Below are 24,794 nucleotides of genomic sequence, written 5' to 3'. Positions count from 1 at the left end.
AAAAATGTCCCCACACGAACAAGGATTTCGGATATTGGGATATTGCCATCCTTATGGGGACATTTTGTCCCCATAAGGTAGGGTTTACCAGGCCCCCCCCCCCACACACACACACACACACACACACACACACACACTACCCTCTGCAAGTTTTTACAGCAGCAGGAAATCTATAAATCTCGACATGGTCTCTGAGTCAACAAAACCTCTGCGCCGCCCTGAGTGTGAGCGAGAGTATATGACCACAGATCAGCTCTCACACCTCCTATAAATCTCTAAAGATCAGGAAATTCCTGCCTTAAGGCCATCCCAGGGATCTGAGCTGAACCCAGAGATTAGTGAGAATTAAGGGGGTGCGTCTCTCTTTTACCTGTCCAAAGGGAATCCTCTGGTGGTAGTTCAGGAGACTCTATAATGAGGGGACTCTCTCTGTGGCGCTGCCGTAGGGGAACAGGACCGAACTACTTTAAGGTCTGTTTGGGGTTCAAGGGTTTGATGCAAAAACATTGAAACTGTTTCCTTTATGGCTTTTTACATTTCTCTTACAGTGACTGTTGGGTGGCGGGCAAGCAGATTTACCAAAGAGAGAGAGAAAGTCAGTCCAATGGATGGGGACATTTTCACAGTTGGGGAAATGTGAAAATGGAGGAAAGAGACAAAAACCGGCAGAGCAGGAGCGCATTAACAGTCAAAACTCACAGGGGTTAAAGCATTTAGGGGAAATTGCCCCTACAGTTTGTTTTAGTTTCTGACAGCTGGGGTCTCTACTTTTTTTCTTGGAATGTTGAAGTGGCTTTGAAGCAGTAAACAGAAAGAAGCCTTTCTTGCACATAAATACATGTAATGGTATGTGCACACATATTTGAAGAGCAAAAACCACATTTATTGACACGGCAGTGCACAAAAAGTGTGTGCGTACGTGCGTGTGTGTCTGTGTGTGTGTAAATCAAATATATACAGCCAATGTCGCATATATAACTGCATATATATTAGAAAATAATATTATTTATGTATGTATACAGTTAAGCCCAAAATTATTCATACCTAGGCCAAATCTTTAGTGAATGTTTACTTGGTGAATGGGTATCTACTGACTGTCAATGACACAAGAACGTGGGCAAAGACTGTAAGACATTGTGTTAGAGATATTAATGACACATATTAGGTTTTTTATTGTATTAAATTTTTTTACATTTTGACAAAAAGTTCCATGTCCAAAATTACTTATATCCCAGATCTTATCGCAAAATTCTCAGGAAATGCAATTTTCTGCACCATTCTAAATGTTCCTGGTAACTTCTAGCATGTTCTAGAGCATCGCAATCAACTCTAAATTCAGAACATCTGATATACCTGTTTGCTAGTAAGTTTCTGGTCAATTCCAAGTCATAATTAAAAAAAAAATTTGAGGACCTCCGGTTGCGCCTGTATGTTTATATATATATATATATAATATATTAGGGGTGGAGGTTATGGCAAAAATGTCATATCACGCTTTTTCCAGGAAAATCATGATTCACGATTTTATCACAATTGTTTTTGGTTTTGTTGATGTTGGTTTTACTATTTTGCAAGTGACATTACAGCCAAACTAATGTCCCTATTTTAAAAACAAAGCCTTACAAGGTAACAACATAAAATAAAAAAAATAATGGCAGACATTTAGGCCAAAGTGGCGAAGATAATCTGTATCATTATTTTCTTTGTTATTTAAAGATAAGAACAAAGATACACATTACATAATGTATACACAACATACAGTAAACAACTTAAATAAACAGTGATTTATTTTTTCGGCTACAGTAGGTGTATTTAACAGAGGCATTCAAGAAAGAAATTAAAAGAACAAATATAAAAATAAAACACTACATAGACTTCACTGCATAAATTATACATTGATTCTTATTAAAGCTACAATTAAAGTTCTCTGAGCAGTGAGTGATTTTCTCTTTGTTTTTTGTTGTTTTATTAACATTAAAGAGATAGTTTAATAGTTTAACGGCACAGACACACAGGACCATAGACTGTAAAAAAAGATGGACGACGCCCCTTCGCTCTCTTCCATTGGCGAGAAGTGAAGCCGCCATTGTCCCCATATGGCGCTGACATCTTGGGTCTTGAGTCTGCGCAGTTGCGATTTCGGGACCAGACATGCGCAGTAGTGAGCAGGAAGTAAAGCCGCGAAATCAACGTCCTGCTCTGGTCCCGCCCTCACTCTCGCTGAATTAATCGTAAGCATATAATCTATAATTAATTATAGAAATTTAGATATTACATTTAAAGCTCCAATCTCCTCAGTCCTCCAAAGATCCCGAAAAAAAGTCAGTTGTTGCTTCAGTGACTACTTTGCTCAGAGAACCTGTCAATCACAGCTGTCAATCATGTACGCCACAACTCCGTTTTTATAGCATCAGATAACTAACTAAAAACAAACTTATTTAAAAAAAAAAACACTTGAAATTACATCAGCGTGATGAAAACTACAGTAAATGACAGAAACTATCTTTGGAAAAAAGATATGTGAAGTGTAATTTAATTGTTTAGTTGGTCTCACGTCCCATTGAATACCATGGGGAGGCGGGGTTTATGAGCTATACTAGGACCAGTCACCGGGGGGCGATCGAGACGCTTTGGCTTCACTTTTCAGGGCTTGTGCGGCACGCTTGCACAGGACACCGTCATGACACGGACACACTGGCACGGACACACCAGACACCGGGACGGACATTGGCATGGTCACCGACACAGACACTGGCACGACCACACCGGGCACTGACACGGACACACTGGCACGGACACACCAGACACCGGCACGGACATCGGCACGGTGACCGACTGAGACACTGGCACAGCCACACCAGACACCGACACGGACACTGTGCACGGACACGGACACACTGGCACGGACACACCAGACACCGGCGCGGTCACCAACACAGACACTGGCACAGCCACACCAGACACCGACGCGGACACTGTGCACGGACACGGACACACTGGCACGGACACACCAGACACCGGCACGGTCACCGACACAGACACTGGCACAGCCACACTAGACACGGGCACGAACACACCGGCACGGACACTGTGCACGGACACACCGGGCACCGGCACGGACACCTTGCACGGACACACCAGACTCCGGCACGGACATCGGCACGGTCACCAACACAGACACTGGCATGGCCACACTTGACACGGGGACGGACACTGCACACGGACACGGACACACCAGACACCGGCACAGAAACACCGGGCACCGGCACGGACACAGACACACTGGCACAGACACAGCACGGACACGATACGACAAAAAAGGTAAATTTGACTTGGTTACATGACACTCTCCAACAGCAGTTACACAGTGGAAACATGAGGGTTATTTATACAACAAGAATAGTGACTAACAAGAAATACCTGTGAACAATCAAGACGATCAACCAATAAGAATATATATATATATATAATTTTTTATATATAAACTTCATAACTGATGGTTATCATGGTGAGTCAATATACTGTATCGTTCACACACTGTATGTTTTACTCCTGCATTTTAATGTGGTTGTCACTACCAAGACTCTCTGACATTGTTGACTCTTCAATTATTCTCACAATTATTTTTTCTGTTGTAAAGGGACACAAGACTGCTTAAATAATTTGCATAATAAACTGTCTTGGAATGCATCCACATATTCTTTGTGTGTGTGGGTGTGTGTTGGATAAAATCACTTGTGCAGGTAGAAGCATCTGTGTAAGTGCATCACAGTAAAACAGTGTGTGGGAGAAGAGCGATCATGTGTTATGTGTGTAATGTGAGCTTGAATCCCATTAGCACCCAGACCAGTTGTTCTAGTAGCTAATGAGGCATGTAATGGCAGAGTCTGATAATGAGCTATGCTGGTCTAATTAGCACTGAGAGTCACTTTAGCACAATTTACTCAGAGATGCAGACCAACACAACACCGCAGCTCAAGACAGACTGTTTTCTCCAGGGTCCCGAAAGCCATTCCATTTGATTTGCATTTAATAGTTGAGCTTGTGTATTTGGAGGGACCATTTAATGACTCAGATAATAATGGTTGCCTTTTGAGCCTGCATGAGATTCACTTTCTATTATATAATATTCCTTGCCAATAAGAGGACCAATTGCAGTGGTTATTGTGATGCCATCTGGTGGAGTCATCTTTTAAATCGCTTGACAAGCTATTAGCAACTCAATTTAAAGCATTTAAGTTACAGTCAGGCTGCTTTTTGCATCCCAGGTTAGCTCAAAAGAATCCACAAAAGTTCTTCATTTAAACAATCCACCAGAATGAACTTTTACTAAAATGAATTGGACCCAATGCAAATGGTCCCAATGCTTCATATTGCTTTATCAAACAATTGTGACCATGCCTATGCGCTATTCCATTCACTCTGCAAAGTTAACATAAAGTACTTTGACATCATCTTCCCAAACCACTGAAGCTTTTGTTACGGTTTTTCAATGACTGACACTACTAATGCAGCGCAAAGAACCTTGGGAGTGAAGTGTTCCTCGGTTGGACACCAAGAAAATGTTCATGTCAAAGGGCCCTTTGAAGCAATTCTTTTTGAGCACTTCTGTAAAGAATGACAATACAATGACCACCCCAAACAACTGCAAAACACATGTACTGAGAGTTCCTCACCACACACAAACACACGGATGAGTGATCACATTCATACAAACACAGTAAGACATAAACAGTGTCCCTTGCTCTTACTGGAAATGACTGTAATAGTGCTTTAAAGCCTGTGATAATAACTTTGTCATTTATTAGTGTCATATGCATGTCAAATCAATAGCAAAACAAATCTGAGGCCATTAATGCTAAGACAAATGCTGCTTATCACATGTAGCGTGTGTATTAAAGAAGAAAGTGATTTGCCTGAGTTGTGGCCATTGCAGGAAATTCCTAGGGATGTTTTCAATAAGAGCACGAAACTCCACGCAGCACCGAGGAACCAGGCAAATGAGAAACTGCTGAAACGCCACACACACACACACACTATCTCCTTGCTCAGCAAATGGCTAATTAGGATGTGAGTGAATATGTTATGTTTTATGTTTTGAACAACGCTTACCATCGTATAGCATTACATTGACATAAGGCTTTTTATGTAAGATAAATGTTTTTGTCGGAGGTTCGTTAATAGATTTCTAGTGGATGCGAAATACTGAAGTTTGTGTCTGTGATCTGTACCATAAACAGATGTGCCATGGTGGTGTGTTCCTGCTTATCATCTGACCTGTTATGTAACTTTTCAGTCCTTCTCACACTCACAAAAAAACAAAGCAAAACAGATGAAAGAGAATAAGAATTGCTTTTCTTATGAAAAACTGGATTTTTGCAAAACAGTATACATCAGGGTTGTGTCCAGTCTTGCTCCTGGAGGGCAAATGTCCTGCCCTGCAAAGTTTAGCTCCAATCTAAACACGCCTAAACACACCTAAACACGCTGATCAAGGTCTCACTAGGCTTAGAAACTTCCAATCCAGGCAGGTTTGTTAAGACAATTTGGAGTTAAACTCTATAGGATAGTGGGTCTCCAGAACAGAGTTTGGACACCCCTGGTCTAGATGAAGTCTTGGTTTTAATATATGTGATTTACTACTCCAAACCAGTAGGGAGCGGTAACTTCTACTTGTGCTTCTACCACAGGAATTTAAAAGAATAGGGCTAAATCCTTAATCGCCCCCTAAACCCTCAATCACTATTCCCTATGTTAGTCCAATAATACAGTTCACTTGAAGGAGTGAATGAAAACGAGTGAACGAATTCGGACAGCCGTTGAGCCAAACTGAATCAAGTCTTATTCATAAACAAATCATTTAGTTTTGTAAACCGTGTGTCTGTTGATTCATTGAACATATCCAGTTCAAAAGAATGATTCATTCATGAAAGTGAATGTCAGGTAGTGCTAAGGCTGATCAGATTTTCAATCAACATTGTATGGATGACTTATAGGGAACTTTTTACAAAAAGATGCTGTGTCGTCAGGGTTGGGGTATGTGTGAGTGCACATGTGTATGATTTTCCAAAAGAGTCTTCTTGCCTGTGCTATAAGAGCTTCCTGTTGAATCAAAACATGCTTTTGGAAATTCTACAAAGCAAAGGTGGCAGGTTTGCTGTGGAGCAAAGATGGATGGCTTGTTTAACCACTTTACCAGCACAATGTGTACTTTAATCACCCCTACAGAAACTTATGGAGCACTCTGGTAACTGTAGAACCCTCTGAGCCCAGGTTTACAGCTGCCAATTTTGCTTTCTGTCAATAGTTCTGACTAGGTTCTGTGTGAAATGGTCCAAATGAAACTGAGCAGCTCAAACAAGAGCTCTGAGTAAACACAGTTAGAGAAAGGACTAGCACACCAGGGACAGACCGACAAACTAACACTGCAGTTGGCGAACTATTAGTATGTGTTATATTTGTCACGTCTTGATCTTATACTGATTTTGAGCTAAATGTAAAAAAAACACACACACACAAAAAAACACAGGGCGTTATCATGTTAAATTCTACTTCTATTTCATTAATACTTTGTAATAACAAATTGACAGACAGGTTCTCACACACACACACACACACACACACACACTATGGGTCTCATTCATGAAACATTCGTAAATATACGAGTAAATATGCGCGTAAAGAGACCTTCCCGAAAACTCTTCTCCTGATTCACAAATACTTCGTAAACGTCAGATGTGATCGTGAAATGTGTGTGTGTTAATGAATTCCAATCAGTCGTAAATGGGATGCGCGTACACGTTCAATCTCAATTACCATAAATCCCGCCCATTAAATCCGACTGACAACTTTATATGGCCATCATATTATGACATGAAAAAGAAAGATTTCTCAGATGCAGAAATTGAAGTTTTATTATCAGAAGTTCATTCAAAACGCCACATTTTATTTTCAAGCGTACATAGTGGCGTATCGGGTCCTAAAAAAAAGGAAGCTTGGCAGCATATTACAGATGCAGTCAATGGAGTTTCATCTGTTAATCGAACATTCCCAGAAGTGAGAAGAAAATGGTTCGACATTAAGCTTGAGAGCAAAAAACGAATTAGTTCACTTCGGAAAAATCGTATTAAAACTGGAGAAGGACCACCATCGCAGATGCTATTACTGGCTATCATAATAAGAAAAAACGTATGTAATTACTATATATAATATTTCTTCGAAATGCTGTGTAAATATGTACCTGATTAAGGTGAATTAAAATGCAGCCTTATTAATGAGCAAAACGTTAAGCGCATTATTTACGCGTGGCTGGAAGCATGTGTAGATTTCTTGCGTACCGACTAACATTTGGAAAATACGAACATTTTAATGAATCCGAAAATGTACGCCAGAACCACTTTACACACAATTTACACAAAAATTCGTTCTGCTCGTGTTTCATGAATGAGACCCTATAAGTATAAAACCTCAGATTCACCCCATCAGTGCTAATAAACTTCACAAACATAAACGTGTGCTCACACCACAGTTATCCCTGAGGACTTGAAGCAGCATTAGCTTGGAATGAAAATTAAAAACAAACCACTCACACTCTTGCAGATGAGAGTAGCTGTCAGTCCTCTCACTGGGTCTCATTCACTATTACATGCATTCAAGTGTTCTTAATTATATGTGTACAAAACATTTTAACTAAATTTAGAACAGGTGTGTACATGCATATATTTCTATTCTCATTCTAATGAATCCAGAATATTCTAAAGTGTGTAGCCAGAGTTAGTAATTAGCATTATACACTATATGCAACCCTTTTGATGATTCAAAATTTCATAAAGAATAATGCATTTTGTGAGGTATACATTTGTCAAACAGACAGAGAATCGCACACAGGTGCACACAGAATAGGAATGTAAGTGATGTGTTCTCAGTCGTGGGAAAAGTTCTGAGGGCCGTTTGGTTTTACTGCCATCTAGGGAGTGTGTGTGTGTGTGTGTGTGTGCATTTATTTTGTGTGTGGAGCTGGACCCATTCCTAGTCAATGTCAACTGACCTCATCTTCACATTGTTAAGAGTGTGTGTGTGTGTGTGTGTGTGTGTAATGGTTATAAGTTCTGTGTGACTCACCAGCTCCAAAAGCAAAAAAGAATCTTTGGGTGGGGCTTCTCTGAAGGAGGGCGGAGACACGTCGGGCCATTCGCTCGTTGCGTTTGTAAATGAGCTCCTGCCGCAGGTAACTATCAATCTGCTGCGCTGTCAAACGCTCGTGAGCTGGCAGGGAACTGTTGATGAAATGCGGAAGCTGAGAGCGGAAAAAGAGACAGAGAGAGGTGTTACTAAAGGCCTGGCATGAATCTTAGTCTGTGTATGTGAGAAATTGGGCAGCTGAGAAGTTTATGACGCTTTGTGGAACGTGACATCCACACACACTTACAAATGCTGTTTTACTGTCTTGGACTCCATTGATTTGCTGCAGGGTATAGTGTATAGAATGCTGTCTACAGCTGGCCGCGTCTCTCTACACAGTCTGCTATTAATACATAGGGATGGACTGAATAGATGGAAGGAGAAAAGGGAAAGTAGACTTCAACGATGGAATAGAAGAGAAAAAGAAAGGGAAGATTGGGGAAAGACAATAAAGACGCCATCTTAAAGTGCCTGTGAATTGGTTTTCCACAATGAGTTGAAGTTTTTCCGATCTAAATGATTGAGCTTCTCCTTTTTTTTAATGGAATAAAAGTCTAAAGGATGCCCACTTTTAGATTAAAAATTAAACTCTAACATTTCTGTCATAAACTACTGTAAATCAAAATCATAATAGAGTAAATTATGCAATAGAGATGTATAGTTTGAAAAGCTTTGCTTTTATGGCACAAAGTTGTCTCCTATTTTCCTCTTCAATGCTGTTTATAATCGAGGTTGAGTCAAGGTTTTCTAATCTTTTCAAGATTTTTTAAATTCCATAGTGCTTTAAGTTCAAAGTAGAGTTTTCTGTATGATTTCATTGGATCTTTAAGGCCTCTTTACACCAAGTGCATTATGACAATGTTAGGAAAATGTGTTGGGGGGGGGGGGTATTTTTTCATAGAGTGAAAAATAGATGTCCATGTTTTCAATTGTAATACATTTAAGACAGTTGAGAATAAATGTTAGACTTTTATGCATCATATGAGTTAGAAAGTTGCAATTGTGAGATATAAGGCTGCACGGACAAGATATGAAGTCACAATTATGGGATAAAGAGGAAATTATGAGAAAGTCACAAATGTCATACATAAAGTCACTATTTCACTTATACATTTAAGTCGTAATGACCTTTTTATTGTTTTACTTGAACTTCTAAATGAATGGAATCCATCTTTATAATTGGAAAAGTGAGTAGATCTTTGGAAGAGAGCAGGGCAGCATTAGGGAAATATATATGGTTATGGAGCTCAATTCTGGACCTTTCGCTGTAATAGATGGTCGGAAACACAATGCTTCCCATGTCTTGACTGACTATACATACACCAGGAATTGGGGTAATGGATAATGGTAACAGGACGGAGGAAGCGAGAGAGACTTAAAAGGGAAACTGTGAGGTGGCCTCTTGTTAGAATCCAGAGCTTTGGAACGTCTAAATACTATGTATGTGTGTGTGTGTGTGTTTATCCATTCACCCCTCTAATGAGAGAACAGTTTGGAAATTGGGAGGCAGAGAGGGTGAATATGGCTGTGCACGTGTGTTTATCTGAGAGATTCCTGCCTGAGCTGTGCACTAAAGAACTGAAGGTGAAGTGCAGCGATGCAGAAAGCCATACGTTTGACTCCACTGTGTGTGTGTGTGTGTGTGTGTGTGTGTGTGTGTGTGTGTGTGTGTGTGTGTGTGTGTGTGTGTGTGTGTGTGTGTGTGTGTGTGTGTGTGTTTGTATTCAGACACTGATAGATGAACTGCTGTACCCCTGCAAGCATCCAAACCACTTTTAGAGAAGGCTTTCCTGTAATGCCATCTTATACTCTCTCTCTCTCCTCCTCCTCCTCTCCTATAAGACACAGTATAGAGAACCTTCAGTGTGCTAAAAGATCTAAAAGTCAAGGAAATTCAGTAAAAAGAGGGAACCTGACATTTAATGAGTTTATACATACATTATCCTTGAATGCGGTTTGGATTTCTGTCTGTAATAAAGAGACTCTAGCAAACTCAACTCAAGCTCTAAGTCAAGTATTGCATAGTTTCGGCATAGAATATAGAAACCGAAATAGAGAAAGAGAATGAAGTTGAGAGGCATAAAGTAGTGAAAGCGGGAGCAGTCAGATACCTTATCAGACAGTTAAGCTGCACAGTGTCTGATCTTTGCAGGAAATAGGGAACAACAGAGAGAAATCCCCCTTCCTCCTTCCTCTTACTGCTCCCTCACATTTTTCCTAAAATGTTCGTTCTCTCTTGCACTATGTGTGTGTGTGTACGTTGCTTTAATCTCTTAGTGTGCAGGTTGAAGGGGAGAATTATAGGCCATCCATCAGAAGGAATCTGTTGTTGCTCAAACTTTAAGCTCATACTGACTTCAATACATCACATACATGCAGTTACACTACACACATACTCACATGATGCATAGAACAGGAGTGTGTGTTTTGTGTGTGTGTACCTGTGATGTGTCATGATTAAAGATGATGGAGTTGAGGTCTCCACAGTTGTAGTGTGTGATGAGGTCCTCAGTAGTGAAGGCACCCTGCAAAATGCCTGCACGCAAACTTTCATGCTGGAGTAGAGTCTGGTTCAGAGCAAACAACACCTGCAGACACACACACACACACACACAGAGAGAGAGAGAGAGAGAGAGAGAGAGAGAGAGAGACAGAAAGAGGGGGGAGGTCAGTTTGTCATTTTGAACACATAAAATACACAAGTTTAGTCATTTTCACTCCCACACACACAATATAAAGTCACAAACGCACTCTTCATTTATTCACACACTATAAACATACTCCATATGAACATTTTTCCATTTGGAGGCGCCCAAAAATTACGCCAGCATATTGCCAGGTACAAATTTGTTGTGTAAAGCAGGCAGTTTCTAGAAAAACAGGTATAAAAGAAAAACAAAAAAGACAGGGAGTGCCCTTTAAAAACGGCTCTATCTCCAGGGTCCAAGGGTTGAAAATTTACAGCCCCCATTAAAATAAAAAGTAAACTCTCTTTAGAGAGAATTTATGGTGTGCAACAGCCACAGACCACAGTGACACTGCAGCTGTCCCAGACTCCTGGGGTTAAACTTCACACTCCCGCCCACTTCGCTCCCACACCTCGCCTGATTGGCTGACTCGCCTGACTCTGGGTGTCAATCAAAGTTAAACGTTTTGACAGCACAGCCCATTGGGAGGGGAGGGGGTCTTTTTTTCTGTTATTTTCCGGGGTATAAAGGTAGATCAAATTTCACACTGTCGTGCACTCTGCTGACTAACACATTCATACCCGATCATGTGTGGTCAGTTGATTTGTGTACTTGATTACACCTCTCTATTCTGGCTGGATCCCGTCACATTAATTGCCTTGGAGATTTACAGGGAGGGTGTGTTTGTGAGCGTGTGTGACAGAAATACAGTAATGAAAATGGTCAATGAAAGCAGTGATGCTGATTGATTTATGCACTAGCTTAAAGGCTACAGAAGATTTAGTTCCTGCCCCATGCAGAAAGTTTGGAAATAAGAATCTGTGCTCTTCTATTTCCTAAAAGGAAAAAGCACTAAATGGTTTAGCTCCCCAGTACTTGTGACGGACTATAATGTGTTAAGAGCTCGCTCGTCTATTGCGATCTCAAAATTCTGACCAGTTGATAATCCCTAGAATATTAAAATCGACGGCTGGCGGTAGATCCTTTTCCTATTTAGCAACAAAACTTTGGAACTGTCTTCCTTGTCCGGGAAGCAGACACCCTCTGTCAGTTCAAATCTAGACTAAAAACACATCTCTTTGACCTAGCATACACATAACACATTATAGACTTCTATAATTCAATGTTAGGCTGCATAGATTAGGTCAACCGGAACCGGGAACACTTCCCATAAATCCTGATGTACTTGTTACATAATAAGAAGGATTTCATCTACGCTAATATTAGTCTTTCTGTTTATCCCGAGGTTTACCGCAGTCCAATGGATCCAGGCCGTATCCGGATCTGATGAAGGACCTGCGCCTGGACACAACGACAACGCAGTCCTGAAGTGGCAACTAGTCTCTCCCCTGTGGAGGCCTCTTTCTCTTCCCTTTACCTCTGTACAGATAAAACGTTGTTGGGATAATTCCGGTTCATGTGGCTACGCGGAATCGATAAAAAATTCTGTATTATAAATTTTTCAAGGCTTGTACCTTGGAACCTATTTTCCGGTTTGCGTTCTCGAGCCACCAGGCACTGTTTTGTGCAAATGAGCGGCCGGATCGCATTAAGGGTTTTCTGTTGGAACGGTGTCGTGTTAGCGGCCCCTAAGTTAATAACTAATGAACGTTGCGACGGAAGTGAATCAATCAAAACTAACTTTAGCTAGACAATAACATTATTCTAGAGTGGCTGTAAAGCCAAAACGATCTCTGTTATTTAATTTCCTATTCCTATACATTTCCTATCACTGTAAAGCTGCTTTCAAAACAATCTATATTGCTAAAAACACTATATAAATGAAGGTGACTTGACTTGACTATTTAGCACTGGGAATGAAAGACAGAATTCTGTTTTGCTCACTAGTCCAATGTGCTTTGTCTACACTGCAAGCATTGCCAATAGCAAGCAAACCAAACTTGACATCACTTTGTTTAAAAGTTTGAGAATCATAGCCTAATCTCTATCTATCTATCTATCTATCTATCTATCTATCTATCTATCTATCTATCTATCTATCTATCTATCTATCTATCTATCTATCTATCTATCTATCTATCTATCGTTCTATCTATCTATCGTTCTATCTATCTATCGTTCTATCTATCCATCGTCATTTATAAGCATAAATGTAAGCTACTTTCCCCCTGTAGTTTTTAGTGTAACTATCAACTTGCTCAGCTTAAGTATTTTTGGTTTAATTAAATTTTTATCTTAGCTACAGTAGCTATACCTTTCTTTGAACATTGTTATTTTAACATTATTATTTATATGCTATTAGAATATTTATTTATTACAATTTTAAATTATCTTTTATTTTTAGATTTTCAGTTTTCATTTTGATTTTAGTTTAATTTTATAATTGAACAAATTACTGTGCTCGTTTTTTTCTAAAAAAATGTTTCTATATAACTGTATTTTTTCATTTTTCATCTAATACATATTTTTATTTCATTTAAGCTTTATTTCAAATAAAGAAAATTATTTTTATAAAATTATTTTTATTTTCTATAACAACACTGTTGTTTAAGTAGCTTTCCCAACACTATACCTGGGTATGATGTCAGCATGGGGTTAGTGATACTATTTAATCTATTAAACATTTTTTAACAATTCTATTTTCAGCCTAGTGCTGTGCAGATCTTTGTCACGCTGCCAGTGCGGTAATCCCAAAATGGACCACGATCAAACCAACACCAGAACAGCACGAATGCACTCCATCTATCTCACTTCACATCCAGCCAGCTCTCTGTGCTCTAAGCCGACCCCCTGCCGGCCTTGTAATCGCTGGCCGTTTATTTCGACATTGCGTGTGTTGTTTTATTGTCTTCATTTTTTACATTGCCATGTCATGTCGGGTGTTGCCCTCCTGTGCAGATGTGCTCTGGCTCTGTGTGCCACGGTATTTATAGTGATGCCAGCTGCTGCGGCGGCCATGGCACGCTCAGATTAGGAGACGGGTGTCTGACCCATCTGCCTCGCTTCTGTGCTGGTGCCAAAAATGAGGAGTTTCCCTTAACCTTAAGCGCATTCCATGTGAGAAATAGAGAGATGAAAGGACGACTGGGATGTGATAGATAGAGGGATTAAAGGATGGGACGGCGAGGACGAAAGCGAGCCAGGAAAGAGAATTGGATCATTCTGTGCTTCTCTGCTGTTCATTTGATGGACAGAGTGCGAGAGAGCGCAGACATTAAGGCCTGGTGTTTTGTGTGTGTATGTGGGATGAAGGATGGCTAAAGTGTGTTGGAATGTTCCATTTGTTGAAGTGTGAACACCCTTTAGCATCCATTGTGCTAAACAAAAGCATATTTTCACAGCGCTTTGTCTCTGGTAATGGAGATTTCACAGGGTGGCAGGTGTGCGGTTTACCCAGATGGACTCTTCTGTGTTTCTTGACATGTGAGAGGCCCTGTTTACATCTGGTAACATCCATTTTGATGGTCAGTTTAAAACAGGATGATGTTGAATACAAGTGTTAAGATTTAGATGTCTGGGAGAAACAGTGGTGAGAATTTCCTTTTTGTGATCGGATCACTCGAGACGGATAATTGGTGTAAACAGGGCTTGAGTCTCATGGACTGATTAAACACAGAAACCCTTTTGCAAACAAAAAAAAAGTTTGGAGAACTCAGCCTGCTTCTGGAACGTCTTACCTTCTCCCAAGCATTGCATTCCAAAATTTCATTAGCGGTTTGGAGAAAATAAATAGAGAAAATACCAAGTGAGAGAGGCAAACACAAAAGAAGAGAATGTTAATTCCCATGTAATGATCCCAAATGAGAGGAGGAAAAAGAAGCAGGCTATTTCATTGACATGTGTGAGTATGGAGTAGTTGACTTCTTGCTCGTTCATGTTAGTGGTCCAGCGGACTTCTTTTTTAGTTCAGCTGGCCCAGATCTTCTACACGACCAACTCATTACATTATCACTCTCGCACCTTCATTTCTTTGGGTCTCTTTCTTCATTAAATTCTTTGACTCGCTTGTCTTCATTGTTGTTTATGGAAAGTTCTGAGGTAGAACAGAGGGAGAGAGGATGGCAAAATAAATAATTGCTGGTTGCAAACGCATGTGCACCACAGCTGGTAGTGATTTCGTCTCTTTTAGAGTGGTCAGAGGCATTATGGGAAAAGTGCAGATGGGCACAGGTGCAGTTGGTGGGCAGTGCGAGCCAAAATCAGCTCAGCGTATCCAAACATAAAAAGAAAAACAGCAGTCGAGCACAGCTGACCACTTCAAAACAACATCTTGTGGATGACACTTGCTCTTTATTGGTCATTAATTAGAGGTTCTCTCTTTCTTGCCAAATTTATCCCTGCACTTTTGTTCTCACTCTTGACTGCCCCCTACATGTCACAGAGATATTGTGCATTTTGTGGATTAGCTTGGGATAAGTCATATATGGCTGAGTTTTTAGTTTCTAATCTTTCAGCAGAACATTTTTCACAGCAAGGTTGGACAAAATTAGAATGTAAGGATTGGCCGCTTTTAATTCTTGAATGTGAATTTAAACTGAAAGTTTAGTATTGTCAAAACAATAACACTCCCACAGACAAAATTTATATCAAATTTATCAAAATTGTGATCTATTTATTTTGTAATATTTAATGAAAAATTATAATTATAATATTTATTAGTCAATTAAAAATGACTCAAAGTCATATTCTCTGCATTTATTTATGTTCCATATTAATTGTACTTCCTAAAATTCAAATTTGAATTCAATTAAAATTTAATTTCTGCTTTCATTTTAATTTGAAGTTTAAAAGGCATTTTCAATTCAATTTTCAAGGACACACAATCCTGAATCAAAGCAGGTCAGATTTTAATGTTGTTTTGACTTTCATCTAAGTTGTAAACATGTAAACATTTGTAACATCGGTTGACATTTCTTCTTGCAAATTGTGCTTTTTTTCTTGCAGTACCCTTAAAAGGACATCTTTGTACCTTTTTCACTCCTAAAAGTTGCATATTAGTACCAAATACGTACCTTAAGGTACTACTATTAAACTTTTTGTAATAAAAAAGGTACAATTATGTAATTTTAAGGGTACTGCCCCAGTGACAAGCTGTTGTACCCCTAAAGGTAAATTTTGTACACCTTTTTCTTTCTGTGTGTAAGCAGTTAATGCATTGCCTTAAAGAAACAGAGCAGACCCTTTGCAGCATATGCTTTGAAGCACTTTCTGGACCTGGGTTTCTCTTTTACTACCTTACTAATTTTACATGCTTTCCTTGTCTTTTCTTTCAGTCAAGGAGTCTATATTAGTTACTGCCAAGAGAAGTTTGGTTGCAGATTGGTGCATTTTGGTTTTCCTCTCCTTCCTGGCTTGCCAGACAAATCTCCTCATCTCTCTGTCTAATCTCTCCATGCACTCATCTCCATCCTGTCAGTCTGTGTCTTGAACCCGCTGTCAGCCTGCAGTGACCATCTGTGTCTGTTTAATAAGATCATGGAGAGAGTTTCTCTTTTATTTTCTCTCTCACACCCTCTCTCTCTCACTTTTTCCACTTGTCCAAAAACAAACTCTGCCATTTGACTTGGCAGCACCGGTAGCGGAGTCTTCAGCCATTCTTTCCCTTCAAACAAAAAAAGAAAATAAGAAGAAAGAGCAGGAAAATAATCAACTGTTTCTCAGCGCTCCAGCTGCTTCTGTGCTGTGAGGAGAAAAAAGTGGGAAATAACAAAAGAGTATGAAACGTATAGAGAAAGTGAAAGGGTACACCACTGAGAAACAGGAAAACACTCAGGCCGGTCTCTAGGAGCTAAGGGAAAGATGGAATGGAGGGATGAATAAACAGAGAAGGAGAGGAGCATTGTTGAGAGGGGTCAGAGGTCAAATAAAACTCAGCCTCCTGAAAGCCCACCGCTCTGAATAAACATGCCAGTAGAGATGAGCTGAGCTGCATGGGGCTTAAGGACACTTATTAACCCCTGTGTGTGTGTGTGTGTGTGTGTGTGTGTGTGTGTGTGTGTGTGTGTGTGTGTGTGTGTGTGTGTGTGTGTGTGTGTGTGTGTGTGTGTGTGTGTGTGTGTGTGTGTGTGTGTGTGGGAGAGAGAGTCAAGTTTTTTTTCCTTGTAGGGGGTGGGAGTACTGTTAGGACATGACTGGTTTTCTGAACGACATTACAGTTTAACATACAGCTCTTGTATTTTCGTACTGATTCTGACGAGATTGGGATCTGTGTATCTCTGGATCTGGGTGTTATGGAAGGTTAAATGCTGTGGATGCATGGAAGATGCATCATGAAACCCTTTGAAATAAAAAGAGACGTAGATGTGATTAATGTATGATATAACAGTACCATTCAAATATTTGTGTTTTTTAAAGTCTCAATAAAACAGGAATATTGTAAAAATATTATTACAATTTCAATTACATATTTTCTATTTTGAATATATTTTAAAATGTCATTTATTCCTGTGGTGGCAAATCTGAATTTTCCAAGCCATTACTCTTCAGTGTCACATGATCCTTCAAAAACGACCCAACAGTTGAACAGTAGAATACTAAAAATACTAAGCATGATTAATGTAAATTGTGAGCAACATGATAGTCAAAAAATATAATTCGCTCAATATATAAACAATAGAAGTCAACGAAAACTCCTCATGATTGATAAAAAAAACGTACGTGTGTGTGTGTGCGTGCATGTCCTGCACTCTTGCATTGATCCTCTCACATTCTGAAGATAGTGGCCCCTACCACTGGGAAAGATAACTGACTCCCACTGCTCTTTATCAGACCCTGGGGCGTCTGATAGCATCTAAACCATATGATGCTCATTCCTGAGCAGAGCGAGAGAGAAAGACTGAGAGAGTCCTTCCAACTTCTCTCTTATCTACAGGATAGGCTTTTGTCCGTGTAATGCCTTTGGACAGATTAATTCTCCTTGAGTGATTTGTAGTTTTCACCAACTCTTGCAGGAGAGTGTGCTGAAACATGAGTGTAACCCATAAGTTTTAATATGATAATAAATGTGCTAAGGAAACTGGGGTGTGGGGGTGGGGGGGGTGGGGGGGGGGTGGGGGGGGGGTGCCCTCCTACCGCTGCTGTTCATTCATACAGACAGACCTGTGTGTGTTTGAGAGAGACTTAACTTAAGAGAGAGACTCACTTAAATGAGAAGCAGACAGTGACAGTGTGTCATTTTCTCCTGTTCAGAGTCACAGATGAGGTCTGGAGCACAGATGGACTGCTCTCCACCCAAACCTGCAGTCTTATCAACATCACATTCTCTTTCTCCCTCTCTTTCTACGATTCATCCTCATCATAATGTTTATTCTCCTTTCATCTACTCTCGGCCCTTCCTGTGCCATTTTCCTTTCATGTGCGTATGTGTGTGTCCACTAATGTTGGCCGAATCTGAGTGTGATTGTATAGTCAACATGTACTCCAGTTGGTTTTTACATAGGTAAAATGGTAGGATGCACTACCATATTTTTTTGTATTTTTTTTTATTGGGGGCCAAAAATGCCATAAAATGCCACTTTCATTTTTTGGCTGAAAGAGAAAATAGGCCAAATAGTTGAACAGAAAGCATTACTTTATTCAATAACAGGATCATTCAAGGCTTTAAAGACCCAAAAATGAAACTTTAATCTTCAGTTACTCATCCTCATGTTGTTCCAAACCCTTTCTTTCATCTTTAAAACACAAAGATATTTTTAATCAAGCCTATATGATATTTATGTCCCTCAAATAAAACTCCATTCACCCAAAACTCAATTCAAAACATTCATAAAAACTTTAAATCAATCCACAATAACCGAGTGGTTTAATCCAATTATCAATCAATTCATATGGATTTCTTTTACAGTATTGTTATAAACTTTTTAAACTGTCAAAGATTTGGGTGAACGGACTTTCAATGGAGGGGAAACAAAAAATAGCACTTTTTGTTTTTCAAACAAGCATTTTAGCAGAGCAGCTAAAAGAAATATACCTTGCTTAATTTAAAAAATCAAAAAAAATCAATGCTGCATAAATACTGAGAAAAGCACGACCAATCAAAACATATTATCTTTATTATACATTTAATTGGAGCAGGATTATGGACCAAGGAGATTTTACTCTGAGTGGAGCTCCTCAGCATTACAAAAAAATAGAAACCAGGCAACCAACAAAAGCTTTTGTTGCATGTCACGGATGCAGCTGTTAAGGATAAACTCAGAGATTGAAGACAGAGGGTTTGACACTTAAGACTGAGTAGTTTGTGTCATACCATGAGCACTAATGCAGCCTAAGCCCAAACAAACACAGCATTTCACGGCAAATCTTTGCCTGAAAGTCCGATTTCACACATAGACTGTGCCAGCACTGCAGGCCACTGTCTCTCAGACTAGAAGAGAAACAGAGAAAATGTGTGCATGTGTTGTGTTTGGCTAATGGCAGGCATATGTTGTCTTGACTGTGTCCTGTGTGTACTGTACATGTGACCTGATGACAGAAAACATGGAAGTGTCATGCGTGCTTTCATATCAGGAGCTTTAACATGTGTTAAATGCATATGTGTGTGTGTGTGTGTGTGTGTGTGTGTGTGTGTGTGTGTGTGTGTGTGTGTGTGTGTGTGTGTGTGTGTGTGTGTGTGTGTGTGTGTGTGTGTGTGTGTGTGTGTGTGTGTGTGTGTGTGTGTGTGTGTGTGTGTGTACAAAGGCAATTGCACTCATCCAAAGGGGTCAGCCTCCTCCCCTACTCCGTCAATTTCAATGTATTCCATTACAGCAGGAAAGGTTCCTGTCAGCATGTGCGTACACACTGCAACAAGAACAAGCTGTCTGAGCCTGAGCAGATATTGATGGAGCTTTCACAGACTGGCGCACAGACTCTGTGTGATTCTGTGGAGGAGCCAGCGTTCTCTCAGTGCTGGCTAGAGTGCAGTCAGAGTCTGAAACCAGAATGAAATGACACTTTTTTCCTGATGGAAAATATGTACAGAGTGCTTGAGCAGTCTTATGTCATACATTTCTCGTGCTTTTGCTCTGTTTTTGGCTCTCACCATCCCAAGGCCCTATGTGTAACATACACTTATGTGTATTTATACAGACACATACAGATACAAATGTCATTGGATATATATGTATATATATATATATATATATATATATACAGTATATATATCAGGCTCGTGCAAAATTCAGAATTTCAGAATTGGCCTCCATTCAATTCATGAATTGGAATTTGAATTGAATTGACTCCGCCCCACAGGAAGTTGAATTGGAATTTGATTAGGAATGACAGGAAGTGGAATTAAATTCATGGCAATTCAAAGAAATTCTACACAGTCGCACATACTGTAGGGTGACCACCATCAAACAAACCAAATGTGGGAGACGATGTGGGACATGTTACCAACACTAAAACATAACCTGAAACTGTTATATAATGTCCATTTAACTTAATAAAAACATTTGTATTCTGCATTTCAGCTGATAAAAATACTTTGTTATTTAGTCCCTTCCAGACAACACAATTACATCACCAATGTTACATAACATGTCTTTATTTTACTTGCCATTTAAATTCAACATCACTGAGCAAGGCAGCAGGCATCATGCTGATCACTATTTTTGAAACAGTTCTGACTAAGTCCAACTAAAATCCAACAAAATAAATAATGAACAAATAAAATATAAAACAACATGAAATTAGTTTATTGACAGCCTTATATATTAAGAATATATTACACCAAAAGCTTTCATATTTTTAGAAAGGATGTGAATTAAAACTACAGCAGGCAATAAATTGATAAATTCTGTTAAATTCAAATTTTAATTTACCGAATTATCCATTTGTTTTCTGTCAGGGAACACATGGAACGAATCACCGCTCAACATTTTGATTGACAACCTACTAGTGACATTGTTTACTCCTTTCTTTTCAACCATTGGATATGATTTTAAAAACGGCTGTTGTATTTGTACTTCTGATGAAGCGCTGTTAAATATAGGTGAAAAACTATGTCGCAAAAAGGATAAATAAAATGCTTTCTTAAAAAGGCAAAAGAACGCATGCAAATTTTCTTAATATGATAATTAAAAACAAACAGACTGATAAAAATGCGGGACATTTTCTCAATATGCGACGTGGGGGACAAGGGGTGAAAATGCTGTGCGGTACAACACAAAGCGTGACGGGTGGTCACCCTACTCACACAACAGAAAGAATGTTGAATCTCACATACATTCAGCGTTAGGAAGGTTACTTTGGAAATGTAATTGCTTACTGTTATAAGTTACCCATTATAAATGTGGTTTGGATTATTTTATTTGTATTACTTTATCAATGTAAATCAATTTCCTTTTAATTTGATTAGTAACTAATTAAATTACACATTTTACCTCAGTAATACAACTAAATACAATTACATTCATTTTGTAATTCAATAACATAATTTCATTACAGTTAACTCACTCCTCAACCCTGCATACATGTCCACCTAAAATTGTTTTTTTTTCTTCTAAAGATTTACTAAAGTAATTCTGGAGGTCATGTTCTGAGTCATGTTCTATCATGTTCCACAAAATTACAATTACAATAAATCAAACTTAATTATTTGTTCTGTGACTAGAGCTTTTAACATTCATTTCTGGGGGAAAATATTTCCTGTATATATATATATATATATATATATATATATATATATATATATATAAGCCTGATATATATATATATATATATATATATATATATATATATATATATATATATATATATATATCATTTTCCTAGAAATAAAATAAAAATGTAGGTGCAAGCAGCAATTATTGGGATTCAAGCGGTTTAAGACCTATAAGCACATGCGTAAAAAGACATTATGTTTTATTTAGCAAGCCTGTTACCATCTCAATCATAGATGGAAATAACCATTTACAGCCAATACAGGAAATTTTACAGGAAATATATGGATTTAAAGTTTTTTAACAGTAATTCATTGGCCAATGGCGAACATGTTTTTTGAGATACGTCAATGTACGCATAGACAATCATTGCAGCACGAACAAAGACACGGCATGCCAATTTTCAAGTCAATCGTACTAGCGGTGAAGTAGTTATAGGTGTTTTCATGTTTTTCCCTGTTATAGCGCCACCAAGAGGCCAGTCGCCACGTCCTTTTCAACCCGACCACAGAATGAGCTCTTACTGTACTGTACTGTACTGTACTGTAGCAATACTGTAGGTGCGTTGAGTTTGGTGAAAATCTCTCATTCGGTTCACGAGTTATAGCCATTTTAGTAAAAGTGGCTCCTCCCACTTTGAACGTTTTGGCGGCCCTTAGGGACTGTGAACCAAAATTTCTACTTTTTTGGTAACTATCGACAATCAGACTCCAAAGAATCTTGCCGCACTGCTTTGGTTCCGATCTCGCCAAAAACCTAGGACTAGTTCGCAAAAAAATTTTTTTTCAAAAAATCCAAAACCCGAAAATTTCACTGAACGCCAAGCAAATCTGGGGCATGCATTTTGTCCGCCTTGAGCCAAGGATTCCAACGATATAAGAAACTTGAGTCAATTTCGTACTTATGACCGCTGTAGCGCCCCCGTCAGGCCGATCGGGTCGAGCCTTGTAGGCGGTATGAGTACTGCCAGCCCTCAAAGTTTCAAGTCTCTACAACTTACAGTTTGGTCTGCCCAATCACTTTTAGGGGAGAATGCTGATCCTTAGAAAATTTTACAATTATAATAGGGTTTCAACGCTATGCTGAAATTGTTATTTTATTTAATGTAAAGCCCAATATATTGATCATGATGCATATGTGAAGAGAAGGGCCCCAAAAAGTCCTCACTACTCAAATATGTTGTCACCGATATATTGAAACCTGTAGAACAACAGGTTTGGGATTTCACTATTTGAGATGTTCATAAATCTGCCAAATCATATTTTGCTTTAAATCTAATAATTTCTACTATAAGGCTTAGGATTAGGGGTATAGTAAATATTTTTTTTCAACATGAAAACCATTGCATCTCTGAGAAGTCTTCACTAAAACAGCTTCAAAGGTTTGTGTGTGAGGTGCATGCCGGCTCGGGCCACCTTCTCAGACAAAGAATACATCATGTCAGCTCTTTCCCTCTCCTCCACACCCATCACTACACAGAGCGAGGGAGCGGGTAGCTTGGTAGAGGAGGGTGTGAATTAGAAGCAGATGAAGAAGGGGAGTCACAGCCAGTGTTTCGGCAGGAACGAGAGCATTTTTACTCTCTCAGAGACCCACATCCCAGAACAGATACACATACAGAAACAGACACACACAGATAGACAGACAGTGCTTCCGTTTCTACAGCTGGCTGGATCCGTATCTTACCCTGTGCATGAGACAGAGAGAGAGGGAAATGGAAAGAAGGATAAGACCGACATATACAGACACACAGACGACAGGATGAACTCAAGGAAAAAGAGCTAGAGAGAGCCAGGCAGACAGACCCACACACAAACAAAGCGCCTCTTCGACTATGTGCTGGTCTTAATTAGAAAGTGGGATCCAGAGTTTCTACATCTCTATCCCCCTTTTCTTTCTTAGTATCTTTCTCTCGTAATTTCTCTTGCCCATGCCCAAGTCTCCAAACCAAAGAGACGTTTATTACTTTACAAGAATGTTCCACAGGTGAGCTCAGGGCAAGGCCAATTTGTAAATAAGCCATTGGGCAACTTGCAAAGTGAAACATGCCAAACTGCAGAGATCGCAGCTATATTTGAAATCATTTAAGTCTTGTTTCATTTTAGTCTTCATTAGCCTGACATAACATTATTTATTTTTATATTTATGTGTTTTTGTATTTTTTAATCACTTTGAGTATGATGCAAGGTTTTTGGAGGACTCATTTTAAATTATATTCAGGGTTTTGTTCCTCTTATGGCTCCTAATTGGGGTTTGCAGTGTACAGAGTGCTGTTAGGGGCTTAGATTGTGTGAATATATGTTTCTGACTTTGTTAAAGAAATAGAGTATCAAAACGTGAAATTCTGTTTTTTTAGTACCCTCATGTCGTTTCAAGCACATGACTTTTTTTCTTCTGTGGAACAAAAGTAGTGCTGAATGTATGCAATGACCAACAACGTGAGGATTTATTATACATTTATTTAACGTGAGTAAATTTATGTTACATACACTAACGTTCAAAGGTTTGAAGTCTTTTTGGAGTTTTTTTAAAGAAATTAATACTATTATTCAGCAAGAATGCTTAAAAAAAATAGCAAAAATGAAAGAAATGCTGTTGTTTAAAACTTTCTATTTATCACAGAATTCATCAAAGAATCCTGAAAAATAATTATCATGGTTTACAAAAATATTAAGCAGCACAAACTCTTTCAAATGGGATATTAACAAGAAATGAACAAGAAACATATTAAGGATAATGTGAAACTGAAGACTCTTTGCTGAAAATGTTTGCCATCACAAGAATAAATTACAATTTAAAAAAATATTTTTAAATTGTAATATTTCACAATAATTTTACTGTATTTTTGATCAAATAAATGCAGCCTTGGTCAGCATAAGTGACTTCCTTCAAAAATATTACCAACCAAATAGTACTGTATGTTACAGATTTTCATTTTAGATTAACTGTTTTAATGCAAAAGCATTAGTTGTGGTGGTCCTGTAAATTGCACACAGTTTTGTGTGTGCCTGTAATTCTAGCTGAACTTTATAGGTGTTTTCCAGCGTAATTAGCAGCTTTCATATCATTCATATGATGCGTTTAGTTCTGGGCAGTCCAACAGCTCAGAGCTGATTTCATTTTTCTTATATATTTACAGCTGTAGTTGTTTTCCCTGAATGTTTTATTGTTGTCTGTGTGTGTGAGTGTGAGTGTGTGTGTGTGTGTGTGTGTGTGCGTGCGTGCGTGCGTGCGTGCGTGCATGTCTGTTTGTTTGCCTTCCAGTAGTAGCATGCATTTGGCAACCTCATGTCTTTTGCTAAAATTACAACAGCATTTGGTT

The 24,794-nt window shown here is 38.9% G+C and overlaps 1 protein-coding gene across 3 annotated transcripts in view; it reads right to left on the bottom strand.

Annotated features, from left to right (window-relative positions):
• The window catches only part of trabd2b (TraB domain containing 2B), a 57,021-nt gene that overhangs the window by 6,798 nt on the left and 25,429 nt on the right, over positions 1–24,794 (bottom strand). For all 3 annotated transcript variants that reach the window (XM_077224329.1, XM_077224328.1, XM_077224330.1), the window contains exons 3-4: positions 10,623–10,769; positions 8,122–8,296 (exon numbers count right to left, since the gene is read on the bottom strand). In XM_077224329.1, the coding sequence (XP_077080444.1) occupies positions 8,122–8,296; positions 10,623–10,769 (322 nt within the window). The remainder of the gene's footprint in view (positions 1–8,121; positions 8,297–10,622; positions 10,770–24,794) is intronic.

The sequence above is a fragment of the Siphateles boraxobius genome, unplaced genomic scaffold (genome assembly GCF_051911475.1).
Source record: "Siphateles boraxobius isolate OS27281-9 unplaced genomic scaffold, OSU_SipBor_1 9, whole genome shotgun sequence".
NCBI lineage: Eukaryota > Metazoa > Chordata > Actinopteri > Cypriniformes > Leuciscidae > Siphateles > Siphateles boraxobius.
This window is presented reverse-complemented; position numbering and strand designations above follow the sequence as displayed.